Below are 20663 nucleotides of genomic sequence, written 5' to 3'. Positions count from 1 at the left end.
TGTCCCCGGGCAGTGTCCCCGGACCGTGTCCCCCAGACAGTGTCCCCCAGACAGTGTCCCCAGGCAGTGTCCCCCGCAGGCTGGTGACAAGGCTCCCCCCTGTGGGACGTCCCCGCACCGCACACCCATCCCAGCCTGTCCCAGCCCACCCCGGCACCCACCCGTGTCCGGTGGCAGAGCAAGGCTGGGACACAGCTGGCACTTGGGTGGCCTGTGGACACGTATGGATGGGACAGGCTTGCAAAGTCCCCCCATCTGAGTAGCTCAAGCAGCAGCTGATAAAAGCCACCCAGCGATCCCGCCTGCCGGAACAACCTCCAGTGATTTTTCAACGCTGTTTTTTCAGGCTGTATGGATAATAAAAAATATCTGTGTTGTGGCTCTGTGGTTCGTCTGGACACGCTCGGCATGAGGAGGAGCTGTATTTTAGCAAAACGTCCTCTCAGGGACAGGAAAGCTTGTCTGCACGCAACTATTGGGAAATAACGGAGATTGTATTCGGGGACTCTGCATTGCACCAGACTTCTGCCGCCTGTGTGAACAGAACAGGAGGGAGGCTGCCCAGGCGTCTCTTGCGCGCGAAGGCGGCCGGTATCACCGCTCCCGATTCACACGTGGTGAAACCAAAGTGTAATGAGATGACGAGACTTGCTCAAGGGGAGAGGCCTGGAGCACGGGTTGCCTAAATCCTGCCCAGTTCACCTCCCTGGCAGCCCGCCTCGCTTAAATCCCCCACGGTGCAGTTGGCGTCATTAATATATATTAACCGTGGGGTAAGCTGGGTGCTGCCGGCCCTGAGCGCTGGCAGGTCCGGCTGGAGGCACCTGGTGTCTGTGAGGAAAGTCGGCCCTGCTCCCACCGGTGTTTTGGTGCCTACCTGGTTTATGCAGGAGGTAGCAGCCCCCGGGGGGGTTAATCTCGAGGCTCAATAAATTGCCTTTCCGGGGGGTCTGAGTGCAGCACGGTCGCCCAAAGCGGGACCCCTCCCCAGAGACTCGGTGCACACTGATGCAGAGACCAAAGTCACCAGCGGGTGTTGGTGGTCGGTGCATTTACCCCAGCATTACAGAGAGAAATAGCATCCCTGCCATTTGAGCGTGGCTCTGGCATTTATATTTTTTAGTCCATTCTGAACACTGAGTGCTATTTTAGGTTACCCTCTTTTATTTCCTCCTTGGCCGTGCACCACTGAACGCTTCAGACATAAAGTTTAGAAAAGCAGGTAAGTTGAAGCTTTATTAATGCTTTGTACAGCTAGAAAATAAATGAAGCCAGGGTCAGTGCCATGAGGAGCCAATGCTTGTGTCGAGGCAGCTCCCGTTTAAAACAGTCTTCAATTATCTATTGTGAACAGGGAGGCAGATTCCTGCGGCCGATACAGCCATGCCGGTGTCCCGACATTTGCAATTCCCTGGGTATTTTTGAAACACATTAAAAGAGAAATAAAAATTAAATTGGAGCCCCGGCTGTGCACATTGCACCTGGGATGTTAAAGCAGCGGGATAATAAAATGGTGCCAGAAGTATGTTAAAACAGAGACGAGATGATTTTCAGCTGGGTGCATTAGAAGAGGCGATGCCATACAGACCCAAGCGGGGCGGCACACCCCTGGAAGGGAGTGCCGTGCCGTGCCGTGCCACGCCGGGGCTGCCCCAAGGCCGGGGGATGTCTGGGCAGGCCCGTGTTCACCGTGCGGTCACGGCAAATCCCCACTCACTCACGCTGGGAGCAGTTTCCTCCAGGTTTTCCCCGCTCTGAAGCCCTCCATAGAGCAAACACCTCCCTTTGCTACGTGACCAAGATGTGGTGAGCGTTGGGTGGGCAAGAGCCGTTCTCCAGTGGCGCCCGCAGCCGTGCCGTGCCCAAGCTAATATCATTTTGGCTGCCCCCACCTCACATGGATTAATGCCACCAAAGTCATTAGCGTAACTGGGGATGTCTGCCAATGTGGGAGAACTGCAGCTGGAACAAAAGTTGTTTGATGCCTCTTCCCTCTGAACGCCCTCGCTCCTTGCCACCCTTGCTGGTACCAGGTGAGGTCCATGCCGGAGCTGATGCACGGCGGCTGATGGCCGGAGCTGGCGTGAAGCAGCACCACGGGCTCGGGTTACCCAGCTCCTGCTGAAATAGGAACCTGAAGAGGACAGAAATAAAATGGAACAAGTCAGGAGGAGTGGTGGGGAGGCTGGAGCTATTATAAAGCCATTATGGAGCTATTACAGCACTATTAGCTATTGCTAGTCCTGCTCCCTGGAGAGAAGGGTCCCAGGAGCGATGCTGCTGCCCCGGGGCATCCCTGCTGCCTCCATCCCCTGCCCTTGGGCTCAGCCCCAAGAGGGTATGCCTTCACCCAAGGCATCTCATGGCTGATTTCTTCATCGCTAAATGAAACGTGTGATATAGGACCCGCAGATGTGTTTCTTTAACACTTTGAGGTGGTGACTCCGGTGCTAGCAGGGGTGGGGGGACCCGCCGCGGTCAGGCGTGACCTGGGGTAGCTCCCATGGTGAGACAGAAAAAGAAAAACCCAGTTCTTCCCTCTGAGGAGAAGAATTATTTCCAGCATCACGAGAAAACAAAGCAGACCAAGAGGGATTATTTTCCCCAAACAAGATGCTGTTTGAAAACACCCACTTGGAGTCACACATCTTTTTTTTCTTCCCTGCTTGTTGCAACTTTGCCAAATCCAAAAATTTCAATACTGAGTTGGCCTCTAAATTCACAAGACCAGCTTAAAATTCCTAAGATTGTTATTTTATTTTGAAAAATCTCATTCTTTTCATTCAGTGCTTACTGCTGGAGCCCTAAAAGACCTCATTTCCACGTGTCTTTTTGACCACAGCGGCTAGAAACACCCTTCTGCTCCCCGCTCTGCCCCATATTTTCCTGAGTCCCCATCGATCGAATGAATTCTGGAGCTGGGCCTCGAAGCAAACACGAAGTGTTTGGAGATTTGCAGTTGATAGTAGGAGTTGTCAAGAGCCGTTGTCAGCACAGCGAACAAGATGTGTGTGAACCATCCCCAGCAACTGTTCCTTCCCAAGCCAGCTCTTCTGACAAGACAGAAAGCACACAGAGCCGCCCTTCCCGGCACAGATACCCGCCGCAGAAGATGAAATGAGAGCTTACCCTGCTGTCAGTTTGAGCGGCGTTGGGTTTGAGCAGGAGAAACACCCCCGCACATGCACACACCTGCTCCCACACACTCTGGCTCAGCCCCAACCGTCCCCGTGCTGCGTTTCACGTTCAAGGCTGAGCGGGTTTTGCTGCTGGGACACGTCTCGGTGCCCAGGATCGGGCTGGGACGGCCGGAGCTCGCCGGGGACCCGCTGTGCGGGAGCAGGTGGAGCGGCCAGGGCTGGCTGCCCGTGCCCAGGCTCCGGGAGGACACAGTGGCTTTGTTTGCCTATGTGTGGTGTGGGACGCTCCCCCAGCTTGGCACCAGAAGGTTAGTGCTTTCTAAAAGGCTATTGTTTTCACCCTGTGTTTTTGGAAAAACAATGGGCGAGCTGGGCAGAGGCATGAGAGCCACCCTGGCTTCTTCTGCCTCGAGTTCCTGCTGCTGTGGGCACCTCCCCGGCTGCGCTCCTGGCCCCCCGACCTCCTCCTTCCCACCCCTCATCCCGCTGAGCTTGTGTTCCCTCACATGTCCCCCTTGTTTCTTTCCCTGTTCTTCACTTAGTAGGAGAGGTCTCTGCTGCGTCAGGAGCACCACCAAGAGCAGAGCAGAAACACACAAAGGTGTTTCCCCAAAGCTGAGACTTCTCCAGCCTTGCCCTTGCATTGGCATCTCAGCTTTCGTTGTGGTAAACCAGCCACCCGGCCAAAGCTGATTGCCCTGATCGCTGCAGAGCTGGACCTAAAGATTCGCTGTGAGTTGCCTCAGCAACCACGGGGCTAATGATCCAAATAGGAGAGAACCCCCAAACATATTTGGAAAAAACCCCCACGTGTGCTCTGGGACTCGGTCTGTGGTATCTGAGCTGGGATCAGCAGGATCTCCAGCGGGGTTTAGCTGGGCTCCAACTGCGACGCAACACACACGTGCCCTTTTCTCAGGAGAGCTAGGTTCAGGTTGGTCCTCCCGGGCTTTCACTGTTATCAAACGCCTAACGAGATTTATTAAATCAACTAACTTCTGTATAATAAAGACAGGAATGCAGATTTCCTCTGCTCAGCCGCGGCTTGCTGCAACTGAGCAGAGCAATGAGAGGTGACTCAGAGGGGCACGATCCTGAGAGGGCTGGCCCTGTCCCTGGGATGCAGGGGGCAAGATTGGCTTCATGGTGGTGCCAAGAAAGCAGGTGTTTATCTGCATATAATGATTTTTTTCCTGTAACTGGATTAGCATGGAAGGTGTTTTTCCTTTGGAGGAGTTGCAAGGTAATGTCTTGTTACGTAAAGGATCCAAACAGCAAAGGGCTGTTGCTAATTGGCAAAAAAATTTAAGTTTCCCACCTGGTTGAGTTTGCTGATGAAGTTGCCTGCAGCTCGGCTGCCCACCGGCACGGAGGCTGGGGAAGGACCCTAGCTCCCAGAGGGGGTGCCTGTCGGTGAGCCTCCGTGCTTCATCCCTCTTCCAGGGATGAAGGTCAGGAGCAGGTTAACACCCAGAAGGTGTTTCCTAGGTGCGGGCAAAGTGTTTGGCTTGGCTCGTCTCGTAGCTCCCTTCCAATGCCAGGAACAAATATTTCCTTAGTATAATGACTGGACTGATGAAAATTTGCTGTCTCTGACTTAAATGATGAGCGGCTTCCTGCTCTGTGTCCCCAGCTTGCCCCCCAGATAAGGGCTGTAATGCTCTTTGATTAAGATAAGAGGGAGCCAGACCTGTCCCTGCTCTTGACAAATTTTAATCTTGTGATCCAGTTCCTGGGCTGAAGTGGTTTCACACAGCAGCAGAGAGGGACGCTTCTCAAATCGGGGTACTGTAACTACACGTCTTTAACTTTAAGCCTCTCCTAAGTGCTAATGGTGAAAGGAACAGTCTCCAAGCCCTGCCGTAAAGCCCTGTTCCGCTGGAGGCAGGTGGGTGAAGGGTGGGAAGATCTGGGCTTTAACCGCGAGGAACTTTTCCCGGCGTGCAGCCGCTGTGTGCTCTGCTGTAGCTCGACAGCTTTTGCAGTCAGATCCAGGCGTGGGGAACTTGGCTAAAGTGTTTCTTGTCTACGTAGCCTTTTCAGTAGGGTGAGACACGTGAATAAAAGTGCTGAGACTTTGCATTTACAGCGTCAGGCTTTACATGCAAACAGCTAAATCGGGAGGAGGTTTCATGGGGGCAGAGTGAGCCCTGCAGTGGCACCAGGAGCAGCTCCGAGCCAAGTGCTTGCACAAATTTGGTATCTCCAGAGCTCTGATCTCTCGCATCGCTCCTTAGAGCCACCCTGCTAATCCTCTGTATCTGTGCACACATGAGAGGAGAATCTCTCTGTTGTTTTCTTGCTCTGGCCAGACCTTCCTTCCCTTCCTCGTGCAAGGTGCAGGCTTGAGGACACAGCCCAGACCTTGAATTTCTGGGAGAACTTGGGGGCACAGACACGGGCCACTGGCTCAGTTGTGCCCAAGAGGTTTTTGGTGATTTACAGCTTATTGTGCTGAGTGAGTTGGCAGGTGCTCTGAACTGGCAGAGAAGGAGGGAGATTGTCATGTGGAAAAAAGTGCTGTCCCCTGGCAAAAGCAAGGAGAAAGTCTAGTCTGTGGGCTTACCCCCCGAGTGCAATACAGTGCTTAAAAGTCATCCTGCGGAAAAGTAATGGGTAATCTGCTTGAATGGTATTAGCTGTGTGAGCTTCCAGTAGGTGTTGTTGCTCTAAGTGCTGTCTCTGAGTGCTCTCTGCATGAAGGAACCGTCATCAAAGTAGATATTTAAATAATGTCAAAGGCTCTTTGACCTCGAAGTGTGTGGGGGAGAGGGGAGGGCATGAGTCCCAAAGAAGATAGCACCGTTTTTCTTGTTGCTCAACCTTTCCCATTCTTTACCCTTTAAATAAAAAATGAGTATTAATAAATCCAGCAGACCCTAAAAAACTCTCTTAGAGTCAGGTGCCAAGGGGAATGAGGTCCTCAAAGGAGAATGCGCAAAAAAACTTGGTCATGAAAAGAAAACAGCAGCAATGTTGAACCGATGAGTAGTGATTCAAACGGCAGTCTTGGCCCTTTGAATACCACTGACATTAATGAAGCTCCAACTGAAATCACTAGTCCTGCATGCCATGTGTTTTCCCGTGGTCTCTTGGCCACCTCTGTTTACTTTTTGTTGCCATTGAGAGTCACCTTTCCTGTGGCTCCACTGCGATTGTTTAATTACAGTTCTGACTATTCACATTAAATGTCAAGTGTCAAGCAACCCTTAAGTAAACGAGAGCTTTCTAAACACCACTGCAACCATTTGTTTCTGTTTTCTGAAGCCTGTAGAACAGTTTCTGCCTTGCCTTACGCCGGTATAAACCCAGAGTAACCCTACTGAGGTAAACAGAATTATTCTTATTTCACAGCGCAAGTAGGATCAAACCGAAGCTCCAGGGACAGCGGTTTATCTTCCCAGAGTAAGCACTTGTTTTTCTAATAAGATTGCAAATTAATTCCAGAGATAATGTGATACCATGTAATTGAGAGACCCCTGACCAGAGTCTATTTTTGCCAAGCCCTCTGCAGACCAGGGGGGATGTTATTGCACCACCAGTAATGAAGATTTAGGGAGTCCTTGCTTGCTTTGCAGGTTTGTGTCCTACGCCCCTGTGCTGCTGAAGGTCTCTCTCTCATCCCAGAAAATGAGTGCAATAATAAATTTTCTTTCCTTCTCCCACCTTTCTGCAGTCGTATATTGCTTGATATTAGATGGGCCAAAGGCTGTGTGTGCTGCAGTTGTCCGAAGGCTGACTGGATCTTGGCAGGCTAAAGAGAGAAAAAAGCTGTGGAGAGGGCGCTGCAGCCCTTCTCCCATCTGGGATGCTAATTTGAGTAGTTCCTCAGCCCAACCAACAATTTTTCATGTCATTTGCAAGCGGGTACTTCTCTCTGAGACCTCTAACCTACTGTTGGACAGGATTGAAGCAGGCCAGCAGCATCGCATCTTATTCATGCCTGCTGCCAAGCTGGGGGTTTAAAAGCTTAGGAGCTACCAGCATACAAAATTTGCCCCTCAGAGTTCCCCTGAAACACTCTTTTGAGTGAGACAGGGAAAGGGAGTGAAGTCTCCAGGCGGCTGAGAAGGCAGTCGGGGGGTGCCTGGGGGTCGGTGCCGTCGGGGGCTCCGGCAGTCGGCAGGATACAGGCGTACGTGCTGATGGAGAGGGGCTGTGTGCTGACCAGGGGGACCTGCCGGTGCCTGGGGGAACTCTTCCCAACCTGGCCGTGCTCTCTAGACGCTGTGGCAACGCAAAGTGAGAAGGATGCTAGTATGAGTTGCAGTGTAAACCCTATTTCTGCAAGGCTCAAAGACGGCTGATCAGAAGAAACCTGTTTATTGTGAGGTTTAGGAAAACAAGTTTTATGCAAATTGGTTTTTTTGGCAAGTAATGGGGTTAATACAGAACTTGGAATTACAGTTTTAAGAATACAAATACATAGTATCTTGTTCAACAAACACAAAACAAACTTCTTCCCCGGGGAACATTAAATGAGCAAATGTTTGCTAAAATAAATGGGCAACAAACACGGGATGGGAGGGACAAAACAAAACAACTTGGAAGCCAAAACCCCACTGAAGAAGCAGCAGTCACATCTTCAATTTTACACTCAGGCTGTACTTTCACTTTGCTTTTCCTGTTCGATAGCTGCCAGAAAAACAGAGGAAACAAAACCACCATCAATAAACATTATAATGATTCTGCAGGACACAGATTTCTACGGTCATTCTTAAAGCCAGGGGATGGTAAGTCCTCACTTGCTTTCTTTGGCCACCCTCAAAAAGCCAACCCATTCCCACGTCTGCATAGCTAGTAGGGTGCAGTTCATGAAGTGCAAACCTCCTCTTGTATTTACAGCTTTAGCATTGGTAGGGATAATAAAACAGGGAAAAAACAGGTATCTTATGTTGAGGGACAGTGCGTCTCCACGGCTATCAGCACTGACACATCCAAAGTGGCTAGTGATACTCTTCTGAAGGAAACCACTCACAATGTCTGGTCCAAATGCAGAGAAATGCCGTTTTCACATCCGAAGTTGAATGCGAATCACAACCCTCATCTGGCTGCCTGTGCACAGTGCATGTATGGGAGGAGACCCTGCACGAGAAAAGCCCAGGGGTGCTTTGCTAAGGAAAATTGCCTGTTAGATGAGGAGGATGGTGGGTTTCTCTTGCTGCCTTATTCCCAGGGAAGGTGCCTGGAGCTCTCCTGGCCGGGGCTGACAGCAGGTACCAGTGGGGGGCAGCGGCTCATCTGCCTGCTAACGCGTTAAAACCAGAGCCCAGGCACCTTCTGGGGATGCTGCCTGGCCTGCCAGGGATGTGCAAGGGTTCCCCTGCGCGTCTGCGCCTCCGAAGAGGCTGGTAACATGGCAATTACAAACAGTTCGATCCTGGTACCTGCAACCAGCAGAAAAACCGGTCTTGCTTTTAGCAGAAGCAAGAGCAATCTCATCAGAAAGGATTTTTCAGACAAAACGCGCCATCGGTTCTAATACTTGTATCCTTGGAAGCCCAGCATAGAGTACAAGTCTTAGTATTATCCCCAGTTAAAGTCAGGGATGAGTTTGAGCCTGTAATCCTACGATTAGTATTCATTTTGCATATGAACTGCAACACAGATTGTGTCCTTGCTACTTGTAGTTCAAAAAGCCTCATAAGCACTTACTTTCTTTAGTGGGCAATGGATTTTTCTCTCTGGTTTCTGTCTTCTTCAGCTTGGTCTTGTCAAATGTTTCAATTTCTGCAAAATCTGGTTTGTCGGACATGATGGGTCCTGACAAAGAAAGGAAACACACACCCGTGGCTTCATTAGCTAGTGCTGCGATATCAGCCATCTGCAAAGCATTTTCTGCTCGAAATAAAAAATATGAACATACCATAAAAATGTTTATTCAAAAAACCCCCACAAATCTAACACCTCAATCTAGGACCTCTCCCTGAGGCTTGGCTCTTTCAGAGCAAAAGCGGAAAAGCATAAACAGAATTTTATCTAGATTTCTCAGATGAAATTTCTAAAAATCACATTTTGCACATGGAAACGAGAATATCTCAGTAACGAAAAGACAATGCATTAATTGCCAATAATCCACGGTGCCTCCTGACGTAAACCTCTATTTTAAGGAAAGCTGCTAACCAGAAAGTCTACAATAAACCCCAAATCCAATATGAACAAAGAGCTTCAATTAGGATTTTGTTTTAATTAATAGGATTTATCTTTAATTCTGAGCACCCTGTCCTGAGTGCGTACGTACCCCTGTATCTGGATGAGCTGCTGTGGACACTTGTGCTAACAATAGAGGACCGGTTCACCCAGCCCTTTGTTTGCTCTCGCACTCAATATCCCAGCCGCAGGCTCAATGGGTTTGACTATACCCTATTATAAGAGAAATCCACAAAGCACACCGGCATTCAACACTTCACCTGTCAAAAATTCCCTAAGCCAATTCCTGTTTTTAATAGAAATTCAAGTTAAAATCCAGCCTGGGCATTATTCCCCTGATTTCAGTGGGGTTTCCCATCAAGGAGAGGTTTGGCCCGGAGATGGCTGATATAATTACATTTTTTCCTTCCTGAAGACAATCAGACTTCATTGCTATCTGCACTGAGACAACAGAACTAAATATTCACAGGAAAAAAAAATAAAAATGAAAAGCTACTAAAACCACATGGCATTACCGTCTGGCTGTTCGCTCCTCAGCTGCTTGGTGGCCGTCTGAGGCAGTGTGAGTTGAAAAAGGTCAGGGTAATCCCTCCTCTCCTTTCCTCTCCTCTCCTCCCCCCCGCCCGAGCCCATCGCTATTAATATTGATTAGTTTAGTGCTGGGATTGCTCAGCGTTTAGGGAAAGGACAGATTGCTGCTGCAGAAAGTGCACAAGGGAGGGAAATGGGAAAACTGATGTGGAAAACTGCCAAAATACATCTTGATTTTTTTTTCCTTTTTTCTTTTCTCCTCATTTACCAAGACAATAATATTTAAGTTTCCCTTCCTGCCGTTCTTTTACAGTGCTGAGGTTCAGAGCTAATGGGAGGTTTGGAGTTCATTTAAGGGCTGGTGCTGCAGTTTGTGGGGAGATTTCAGGTGCATTCAGCAAAGCGCCTGGGGATCGTCCCCCACCCGCCCAGGCTGGCAGAAGCGCACGCTCGGGGCTCAGCAGGACTCTTAAGCACAGTCTCGGTACGGCTGCTGCAATCGAGGGCCAAATCTGAGATAAGCACGGTCCAAGCACCATGCTGGCATCTGGGAATGTGTCCTGACAGGAAGAACAATGAATCTTTCATTCGCTCCCATTTCGGTAGCGACAAACCCACTTGCTGGTGTCTCCCTCAGCCCAACGGCGTGTGGCTCTGCAAGCCAGACCGGGCAGCTGCCCACGGCCGACCTTCCTGCCTTCAAATTGCAAGAAGTCGCATTCGCCCGTCCTGCTTGTGTGGCCGTTCCCTCTACTCCACCCGTCCCGATGGCGTGGACCACGCTGGACTCGCTTCCAGGGAACCTATTCAGTTGCAGCAAAGGGATAATGCTCTGTAGGCACTGAGTGACGTAATTTCAGGAAAACCTTTAAAAGGAATGTTGAGTCACCATCCCTGGAAGTATTTAAAAGATGTGTAGATGTGGTGCTTAAGGACATGGTTTAGTGGTGGACTTGGCAGTGCTAGGTTAACGGTTGGACTCGATGATCTTAAAAGTCTTTTCCAACCTAAACGATTCTATGAGTCCATGAAAATGGCTAATAGCCCTTGCATTTATTTGCAAGACGCGTTTTGTATTAGATGAGACACCGAATGGAGACAAGATGGTGCAGTGTGTGAACACTAGGTGTACCAACGTCCTAGAGCCACAGCTCCCAAGGGCCGTGGACGTGGACATCTCTGTGGCTGTGACATGGCTCCAGCTACGCTTCCCGCTTCGCAGCACAAAACTACTTGTGGAATCCTTTTTCAAGGCCCTCAGATTTGGGAGGGAAGGGCTGCACGCATCCTCCTAGATGCTGGCGTGGGTTTCCTCTTGTGTACCTTTGGATGTCTCCATCTGAATTACTTGTCTAGACTCCATGATAGTCAATACAGAAGCAACTAACTTGGGATAAAATTAATTGTGCCCTAGGAATATCTGGGTTTCTCTACTGACAACAAAGGGAACCTGGACAAGGACCTCAGAGAGACAGAGATGTCTCACAGCTGATTGAGAGCCCTGGGAAGGTGCTGGGGATCTTTCTGTTGGCATACTAGGCTTAGGTAGGGCGGGTTTGAGTCTGATATGTGTGCATGGAGAAAATGGTTTTAATGTGTTTAAATGTGTTCTGAGGACCTCTTCTTCCCATGTGTGTTTAAATTAAAATAATGAACACAAATGCAGAAAAAAAATTATTATTTTTACTCATCAGCATTCATAAATAGTAGTTCCTTTCCACCCCGTGATTCTTTCCTTTATCCATCCCGTTTTCTGTATCTTCAGAGAGTGCAGGGGTTGCTGCATGCCCTGGTAAACAGCAGTCTAAGAGCAGGTTTTCCCTGCGGCCGTGTCTGCAGTATTTGAGGTAAAGGAGAACGGAGTACCGTAGTGGTGGAAAAACCTGCGTAACGCTGCTCAGCTGGAGCTCCAAAGGGATGGTCTGGGTCCCACTGAACTCAGCCCTGTGCAAACCTGGCCGTGCTGCTTCTGGATCTAAGCTTCTGGTCCTAGCACTAATGTAGCTCCATTTTTGTTACGCTAAAAGCTCGGTTGACTTGTGCAGATTGGCTTGGTTACCTCTGCATCTGCACTGACTGTCCAAGCAAAAACAATGTGCGTGTGTACCGGTCATATTTAGCATCAGGATTCAGTTCTCTTGCTTCCATCCCCTTACTCCAACCAATCGTCAAAAATAGAAAGCTGTGTTCTTGACCAAAAACCCCTGGGAATAAGCAGGAAGGCGGCCGCTGGGTGAATATTTGGTATAAGGCATAGCTGAGATTTCGCACTGAAAAGTCTTAGTGTCCGTTTAAAGAGAGAGCATTAACCTCTTCTTATTAGGCTGGACACCAGATTTAGAAGATCAGAAGATCAGAAAAGACTTTAAACCGCAATCTGAATGACTGATGAATTCAGGCAGTTCATGAGTTTTAGGTTTTTAAATATTTGTCCATTTTTACAAGTAACAGAATTCTTATCTGACAAGAGATTATAAGGGGAAAAAACTCCTAAACTTTTAGACTGGTGCAAACTCTCTCAGATGTAGAGAGCAAACGAAGTGTTCAGGACAGCGAAGGAGAAGAATCTCACCTCTGGTTTTCTGTGTAGAGTCACAGGCTTAGCCCCTAGCATCCACAGCTGAGCTCAGACTTCCCCAAACATGCTAAGACAGGGTGGGCACGCTTGTTTTTTCACCACCATCATTTTACTTGCCCAATTTACTGGCAGACCAAGTATTAAAAACAGTTTGGGGTGAGTTGTTTGGGTTTTTAGGCTGAAGATGACCAGGCTTTTAATTGATACTGGGTTGGGTTTCTGAGGAAGGTGCAACAGTGTTAGTCCATGTAACATAACGATGAGAAATTACGTTTTCTCACTCTCAGTTGAAATCAGTAGATACTCATCTCCATAACGAACATCTTGACCATTGCATAAAGTGCCTGTCAAGTGTCTGTAACTGGTAAGTACGGTACTGCGGTCAAATGCAGCTCATGTTGGATCCAAGCCTCATGTTTACACACTCCGTGCAGGACAGACAGCCATATGTAGTTTTCATATGGAAAGTTTGGAGTTTGGCCTGAGGGCATCGCACAGTGTGTTGAGGCTGGTCACGGGAGGGAAAGATGGGTAGGTAAAATTTTACTCAGATGCCTTTTGCTTTCACTGGGAACTGAGATATTCGTGCTATATAAGGAGTAAAGCAGTTATTTGACAGGTTTTTAACAGCAGGATTTCAGAGTCACCACCTTCAGTAAGGGGAACATGGCATTTACTGGGCCTTGGGATGATTCTGGTAGCAATGAACTACAACGGTCTTTGAGGTGCACAGGAGCAGCTGAATGATCCAGCACATAGAAGTGAGAAAAACCAGCAAGCCAGCGGAGCAAGCAAACTATAGGATCTTTACAGATCCTATACACATAAAGCATGTAAAGCCATATTGGTATGGCCATGTCTGAAAAGCTGCCTCAGATACAATGGAAATTGCATTTTATTTCAATCTGCTGCCAAAGGATGAAGGGCTGAGTCAAACCTGCCAGGACTGACACCTCTGATACCAATGAGTCACCCGCCACTGACAGCATTAAACCGTGGCTGGCAGCGCAAGCCACCGAGTGTCTGTCAGACACCCACAGAGAAACAGGGGAAAACAAATACTTGCTACCAGGATGCAGTAATAGGTGAGAGGAAATGCTTAAAGGGAGCTCAAGTGCAAAGAAAAATTTGGAGGCGAGTCTGAAGAGTGAGGCTGGGAGGTTTGAAGCCTGCTGCCACTCAGCTTTTTCCCTTGGCTGTTGCCGCTTGGAAGCAGCGAGCCCAGCCTGCACGGGGCTGGGGCTGCAGGGACATATAAATATATCTATAAAAGGGCTATAGCGTTTCACAGGCTGGGGGGATGCTGTGCTCATGTTTGGCACAAGAGGTGCTCTGGAAATGCCAAGTTTCATGGAGACCAGGTGGGCAACTGCAAGAAGAAGGGGTTTCTTTCTCTTTGGTGCAACAGGAGGAATCAGATCGCATCTATTTCTATACGGAGCTGAGGAGGGACAAAGCACCCTAACGCGAGCAGCCGGTTAGAGGAACAGACGCTCGAGCAGATCAGTGTCTGTAGCTGAGCCAATAAGCTGACACAACTGATTTTATAATCACATTAGTGCTGTCTCGAAATAACACACCCACTGAAATATAACAGTGATTTCATTTTCAAAATGTTGTGGTATTTTTGGTGCTAAAGGTAGGGGATTAATTTTTCAAGGTCGAAAGCTGGGCTGGAATCTGCAAGCACCCTAATTCCTTTAGGTCCCTATAAGCATTAAGCACCTTCCAGAAAGGTAGCAGGATTGGGCGTGTTATAAACTATCCTTAGAAGGTTTCCCGTCCTTAGCGGAACAGAAAAAAAAGACTACAGCTTCACTGAAAGGGTTTTCTTAGTTCTCTTTGTGCCTTTTGTTCCGTCTTGCTGCCAAAAAAAATATCCATGTTTGGGAACGGAGACAGGTTCCCAGGCTAAGAGACAATGAATCCTGGGGGTGTAAGGAAGGCAATGATCTCTCTTTGGCAGGGTGTCTGCCGTAATGCTGCACTGCTAGGGTGTAAATACTCAATACTTGTCTTCTACTGTATGTTTTATCATTACCTAAGGTGTTTCATTTTCCTTATCGAGACCATTGAGCCTTAAGGGTAGGTGCGTACAGAGGATGAGGGGAGAGGAGAGGGTAGCTGTAGACAGTCCTCCTGCTTGGGCTGTTTTTTCCAACCCCATGTTTTCCAAATAGCTCTGGAGTTTAGACAGTCTATACTAGGAGTCCCATTGCAGCAAAGAGCAAAAAGAGAAAACATAAGCTAGTGGGAGTGGAAATTTCCTCTCTCCCTCTTTTTTGGTCTTATAAAACTCGGTATGGGGGTGAATTTTTAAAAGTTTAACCAGATGGAGATTCTCGCAACAGAACTTTCTCAAGAACTGACCCAAAAGTGTGTCTTCCAGCATAAAGTACTTGGCTTCAGCCTGGCCTTTTCTAGCAAAATGCAGTGGCACATGTGTGCATTAAGAATGGAAAAAAAAAAAAATACAAAATGTCCATGCACATGCTTCTCTCCCAAAGACGGGGGGGGGGGAAGATGCATGTGATGGATTAGTCACATTAGTTAATATGCTATAGAGCACATGACAGTTTGTGATGAATACTGGTCTAGAAACACTAGTTTAGCATGACTTCCAGTCTTTACTAACAGTCTTTTTTTAATCTCCTTTCTGTCTCTGGACAGAAGCATCTCTTGCAAGCAGCAGCTCTTAGGGACAGAGTAAGACAGAGAAGTCTTGGGTGAGTGTTGGGAGTGTCCTAAAATGTGGCTCTTCTCAGTGCAGCTGGCTGCTCTGGAATTAAACAATCCGCTGTTGGATTTCTCACTCTCTTTGCTTTAAACAAAAGGAAAATCAGCATTCCTTATGAAGATTAAATTGTGGCAGCCAGTGTGCAGCAAATAGATAACCAACATAATCCAAGATAATAAAAGATAAGGTAATAAAATCCAGAGATCTATTAATCTGATATTAAATTCAGGTTTTCATTTTGTCCAGAGGAAAAAGGATGATAGGTGGGTCTGTCGTTACAATCCACGCTGTGCTGGGGTAGATACAGAGGCGTGGTACCCTTGACTTTTGGGGGACAGAGCTGTGGATGTAGTTTTGATGAGTGCCTCACCAGCACTTCTCTTTGTGTTGCCAAATTGTTCCACTTTCAATAGCCTGGGACCTCCTGGCAGCTTAAGTACATTTTACGTTTTGGGGAAAAGAAGATAAACCCTGAAGTTTTTCAGCTGCTTAAGGAAATGAGGCTGCTAAAGCAGAGGAACAGACTAGGCAGCCAAGTATCTTTTCTAGCTGATCTCTGTGAGCAATTTCCGGAGTAAAAAAATGTATTTCTACTTGAAGGGATTCATACATCATCTTTTCCAAAAATCATTTTCCAATTTTATAAGCTTGTTATACAGAGTAAGCCAAACACATAGATATTACATATTGTGTGCAAGGTCAACAATTATGTAAGAAAGTGGTAATCAGTAAGTTCCACACTTGTTAACTTCTGCCTGTTCAAATGAAAGCTGTAAGTATATTATGTTAAATGCAAAAAAGAGACTATCTTCCTCTCACGGCATCTGAAGTCAACACCTATCTCTTCAGAACCTGGCCGAACTAGAAGGTTTTCAATGACTACTTTTATGGCTTTTTTCTTGCAAATATATATAAAGTGCAGAAATCAGCTGCAGTCTTATTGAGGCTATGTCTTCATAACAGAGTTAACTTGAGCTCTGTACACTCAAACAGACTCTTCTGGAGTTAGTGTACTTTAAGTGTGAGTGACCACACCATGAAATAACATGGTAGCAGCAGAGAGTGGTTGTGTTGGCAGCAGACAAATTGTGCTGACTTGAACTGTAGCCTTTCCCCAACTCAAGGTAAAAGCACCACGGCAGCTCAAGTATAGATCCTTGTGAGCGCAAAGAACAGGAATTCAAAAGGGATGGGGTCATTCAAGCTTTAATTCAAGTTCACTTTTCAGTGGAAACTAGCTTTAGGGCATGAGTTCATGTCTGTCCACAGCCCAAACTGGTGAATGCAGAGAAAAGCAATTAGGAAGTGAAAAACAAAAGTGTGCAATATTGTAATTTTCGCTTGTCTGATGCATACATTGACTGATTTTTCCCTTTGGATGAATACTAGCTTGCATAAAATTCAAATAACTCAGCTGTCTACAGATGGGGGGGGGGGAGTGTGGGAAGGGGAACAGAAGGAAGGAAATGGAACTGAGAAGACTGAATTAACCTTTCAATGTCTTGAATTTCAAGAAGGGAAGAATTATCTCCTGTTAAGTCTGCAACCATGCAATTAAAATGTGAACAAGCCTTAAAAGCCACATTTGCCCCATATTCCTAGATCTCTACTTTAAAGACAGATCTTCTAAAACCAAGATTCAGATCCAAGAAGTATTCAAAGGCAGGAAAAAAATCTTATGCTGTAAATGTTTATTTGAATCACAGAACTCTGGTAGAAAAATGAGTAAAAATGTCTGACATTTACATAGAACATGTGCCTTTGACATTGAATTCAGTTTAAAAAAATCCTTACATATGTGTCTAGTAATGGCAGACAGTCTTTGAAAAGATGAATGGTTTTCTCTGTGCTGGAGATTCTGTTTCCATAAAACAGATTGTTTCACCTGTTTGCTTGAGAGTTGTGAAGCTTCATTTGTTAATACAGGGCAAAGCTTTAAAAATGGACTTTGATTCTTAGGTGCCCTTTTGGACACCGTGAGTCAGAAGAACTGGATACTTGCTGATTTGAGAGCCTCCATGGAGGGCCATGGATGTCCAACACGGCCAAGTGTCTTGTACTGGGCATCCTGAAACAAAATGTTTGTTAGAAAATTTTATAATGCTGAAAAAGAGGAACAAAGTAAAGACTCAGTTTGGGGACATGTCTCTGTTTCTGGATGAAATATGCAGAAAGGAAAGCATTTTGCAGAGCAACCAGCTGGAAAGTGTTACTGTTTGCTAATTCTTCTTTGGTGCTGAAAGGACTCATGTTTGTCAATATTTTCGCAAGATATCAATAGGATCCATTTAAGACAAAAATTGAGCACTTCCAAGCCCAGGAGAGTGTATCAAATAATTTGTTTGTAGATCGACAATTAAAACCAAAAGGAAATACTTTGCTGACACACAGATAATTTCCCCCCCAAGTAAAAACTTGGCATATAATATACAGATATTACAGCAGGCAGTGTCTTGCTTTGCTGTGCATCAGATTTCCATTTCCTTCCAGTAAGACAATGACCTAGTATGAAGGTAAAGAATTGCATGGCAGCCTATCAACCTTCAAAGGATTGGATGGCATTACAAAATTGATTTAAGTTCTGGAGTATTCTAGCTCAGTTTGTACTAAGCCTTGTACAACAGTGAGCACAGTTGGGATAGGACTATTTTTATTTCATTTGCTTCAATTTCTGATGAGGAGTAATGCAGGGCTGTTGCTGGAATTAGACTTAATTGGAAACTAATGTGTTCAGAGAATATTTATTCTAAAGTCATACTAGGACAGGACTGACATCGAGGACCCATGAAGGAAATATGGCTCCAGTTCCTCTGCAACACATACTGGTAATAGTGACTTGTGCTCATGAATAGCTCTTCCTGAAAACAAGGGAATTATGTTAGTAATCATTTCAGATCTACTGAGTTACTTTGTGAGCACCTAGCAGCTGAATCTCTGCAAAACTTTTAGGCTGAGGAACTTAGCTGGGCTTGTAAGATAACACAGTGAGCTAGAGAAATGGCTCACCCTTTGTGGTGTGGCCCTGGACATGGATTTACTGATGAGACAGGGATGTCATGGCACTCTGGCTCTTCGGTCCTAGGAGCCAGATGCTGACCAGGCGCATCTGCCAAGCTCCTGGAGCTGTGCAGCAGCTGGGGAATGGGTCCTTCTTCTCACGAGCAGCCCCACGCTGCGGCCTTGTCCCTGACTCCTTGCAAAGCACTGCATTGTCATATGTCCTGACATGTGGGTGACAGTCCTATGTCACACGGTGGGACTGCAGCCATGCACCTGCACAACCCTTGCTCATGCTGGGGCTGCTCTGTGTGTGCCTGCGTGTTCGGAGCGGGTAAACGAACCTGTGCGAGCTCCACGCTGTCTTGTCTAGGTTGCTGAAACCGGGCTGGGTATCTGAGCTGTGCGGCAGTCTGCATACCACGTAAACAGGAGAATTACAAAATGCTACCATAAAATTTGAGCTGTGCCCTGAGATAGTGGGAAACGGATGGGGACAGCTACCACATTGCTCCATTGTAATTTTTAGCAGTGATCTGAGAGGCAGATGCCTTCAATAGCTGTATTTTGGGGATGTAACCGCACAGCCACTCATCAGGTTGTTGCCTCCCTTCCCTCTATATTCTCTATCTTAGAAAAAATGGCTAAAGCACTAGTACTCCCAGGTTCTCCTCAACCTTTCAGAAATAGGCAGCGAGGAGACAAAGTGAGCAGAAAAGACTAAAATGGCAGCCTGGGACTGCATATGTCTGCCCCCTGCAAGGAATGCTGGAAGCATTTGAAAGGAGGTAGGATAAGCTGGCACGAAATGGCGTACTGGGAGCCAGTTCAGAGGAGGGAAGACACTGTCTTGGACTCAAAACCAGCGAACAGGTGCTGTGCAGTGCCTGCCTACCTGCCTGCCTCTGCTGTCTGTCTCCTCTCGCTGCGCGTGTTTTCTGTGTCAGGTTTCTTGCAGTTTTATTCCTGTCAACTGGCCAACATATCTGCTGAAGAGCCAGCTGGAGTCCGCTCTCTCCCATGTTTCATCAACAAAATTGCCAGCTTGTTCTGATTCAGTATCTTTATTTTGTTGATGAGGCTAAATGAATCAGAAAGAACACAGCTATGTATACAAAATACAAATTCGGAAACCTCATCCTGATGCGAGAAAATTTTATTAGTTGTTCAAATGGAGAAATCTGCTATGGAAGCAGACCGACAGCAAATACAGACCTCCTGAGAGGTCGTTTCCCCATTTTATTGTTTTTGTATGGCACCTCCTTAATGATACCAAACCTTCTAGCAGGAAACTATCATTTTAGATCTGATTAAAACCAGGCTAATTTACTGTGGGATTGTGACTCTCCCTTCTTCAGATTCTAAACGTAAAACCTCTTAATGAGTCTTATAAATGTATCTCTAGATAAAATTTAGAGTCCATGTTGGAAAACCTGAAACAAAACCCTCCCAGCTATTGGCAATATAGAAGTTTCAATTAATCCCATCCTACTTATTTTTTTTTCCTTTCATATATTCTTTGTCAGTTTTTCACGGGAAGAAAAGCTTTTCTCAAGAGGATTTTTACCAACTAAATCCAAATTTCCTTAAACGCTTTATTAAACCCACCACCTATGGCTGCTGGCACTGCATGACAGAAAAAGCTGTTGTAGTTTCAACGTGGCATGTGGGAACCGCAGACTGTCAGGCACGGTTTTTAACACTTCTGGTGTAAACTCGCATCTCCTCACTAACTTATGCTAACTTAGTTTAAGGGTGCTAAATTTTGTATCTCACAACGCATTAGCTCTTCATCAAAGGGCACTTTGTTAGTTCTGGCACGCTTGCACTTGGGAAACGTTTGGAAGCGATCGCTCTTGATGCTTTAATTCAGAAAATTTACCGGAAATATTTTCATATGGTTACGAGAAATGCAAAAGCGGGGCAGGAGCCTGCACGGTGACACCAAGGGCTGCGGTCATGCTCTGGGCACCCCTGAGCCCGCACGGGCCGAGGCCGGCGGATGGCCGAGTCACTGTAAGGTTAAGAACAAGAGAAGAAAGTTCATCCCCGGGTCACTCCTCCTTGCTGCCGGGTGCGGTGCGGCGGTGCTCGAGGCTCCCTGCAGCAGGGCAGCCCAGGGCCATAACGGACGGCGGCCCCACCGGCCCGGGCAGGCCGCGCCAGCCCGCCAAACCGCCCCCGGCCGCCAGCCCCCTTCCTCGGGCGGCCTCTCCCGCCCGGGGCCCGCGGAGCCGCCGCGGCCGCGCCTCCCCGCCGGCCTGAGGCGGCCGTCGCCCGCGGCGGGAAGCGGCTCCCCTCAGCGAGCCCCGCCCCGCCGCGGCGCCACCAGCGACCCCTCCCCGCCCCGCAGCACGTGACCCCGAGGGAGGGGGCGCGCGCTGCACCTGTCAGTCAGCGCGTCACTTCCGCCAGTTGCCGCCGCTACCGTTGGGGACCCCCCGCTCGCGGAGGCGCGCTCGAGCGACGGAGCGGCTCTGGGGACGGACGGCGCCCGGGTCGGCAGCGCGGCGGCCGCGGCAGACGGCAG

The 20663-nt window shown here is 47.7% G+C and overlaps 1 protein-coding gene and 1 long non-coding RNA gene across 4 annotated transcripts; both read right to left on the bottom strand.

Moving 5' to 3' along the window:
• Positions 1 to 7508: 7508 nt before the first annotated feature.
• LOC140656701 (thymosin beta-12-like) lies at positions 7509 to 9871 on the bottom strand. 3 transcript variants are annotated; one of them, XM_072872745.1, is made up of 3 exons: positions 9806 to 9871; positions 8796 to 8903; positions 7509 to 7775 (listed from the first exon to the last, which is right to left on the bottom strand). In XM_072872745.1, exons 2-3 carry the CDS (start codon positions 8893 to 8895, stop codon positions 7738 to 7740), a joined length of 138 nt encoding a protein of 45 aa, XP_072728846.1. In that variant the 5' UTR covers positions 8896 to 8903; positions 9806 to 9871; the 3' UTR covers positions 7509 to 7737. The 3 variants fall into 3 exon arrangements, with proteins under 3 accessions (XP_072728846.1, XP_072728847.1, XP_072728845.1); XM_072872746.1 differs by lacking the exon at positions 9806 to 9871 and adding an exon at positions 9551 to 9658; XM_072872744.1 differs by lacking the exon at positions 9806 to 9871 and having other exon boundaries at positions 8796 to 8964.
• A 6960-nt stretch (positions 9872 to 16831) lies between these two features.
• LOC140656484 (uncharacterized) lies at positions 16832 to 20663 on the bottom strand. The gene is made up of 5 exons (XR_012044105.1): positions 20521 to 20663; positions 20016 to 20147; positions 19029 to 19214; positions 18478 to 18546; positions 16832 to 17204 (listed from the first exon to the last, which is right to left on the bottom strand). It is a non-coding gene; the product is annotated as an uncharacterized lncRNA (long non-coding RNA).

Source organism: Ciconia boyciana, chromosome 9 (genome assembly GCF_034638445.1).
Source record: "Ciconia boyciana chromosome 9, ASM3463844v1, whole genome shotgun sequence".
Classification (NCBI taxonomy): Eukaryota; Metazoa; Chordata; class Aves; order Ciconiiformes; family Ciconiidae; genus Ciconia; species Ciconia boyciana.
Note: the sequence above shows the minus strand (reverse complement) of the source record. Positions and strands in the feature narration are given on the sequence as shown.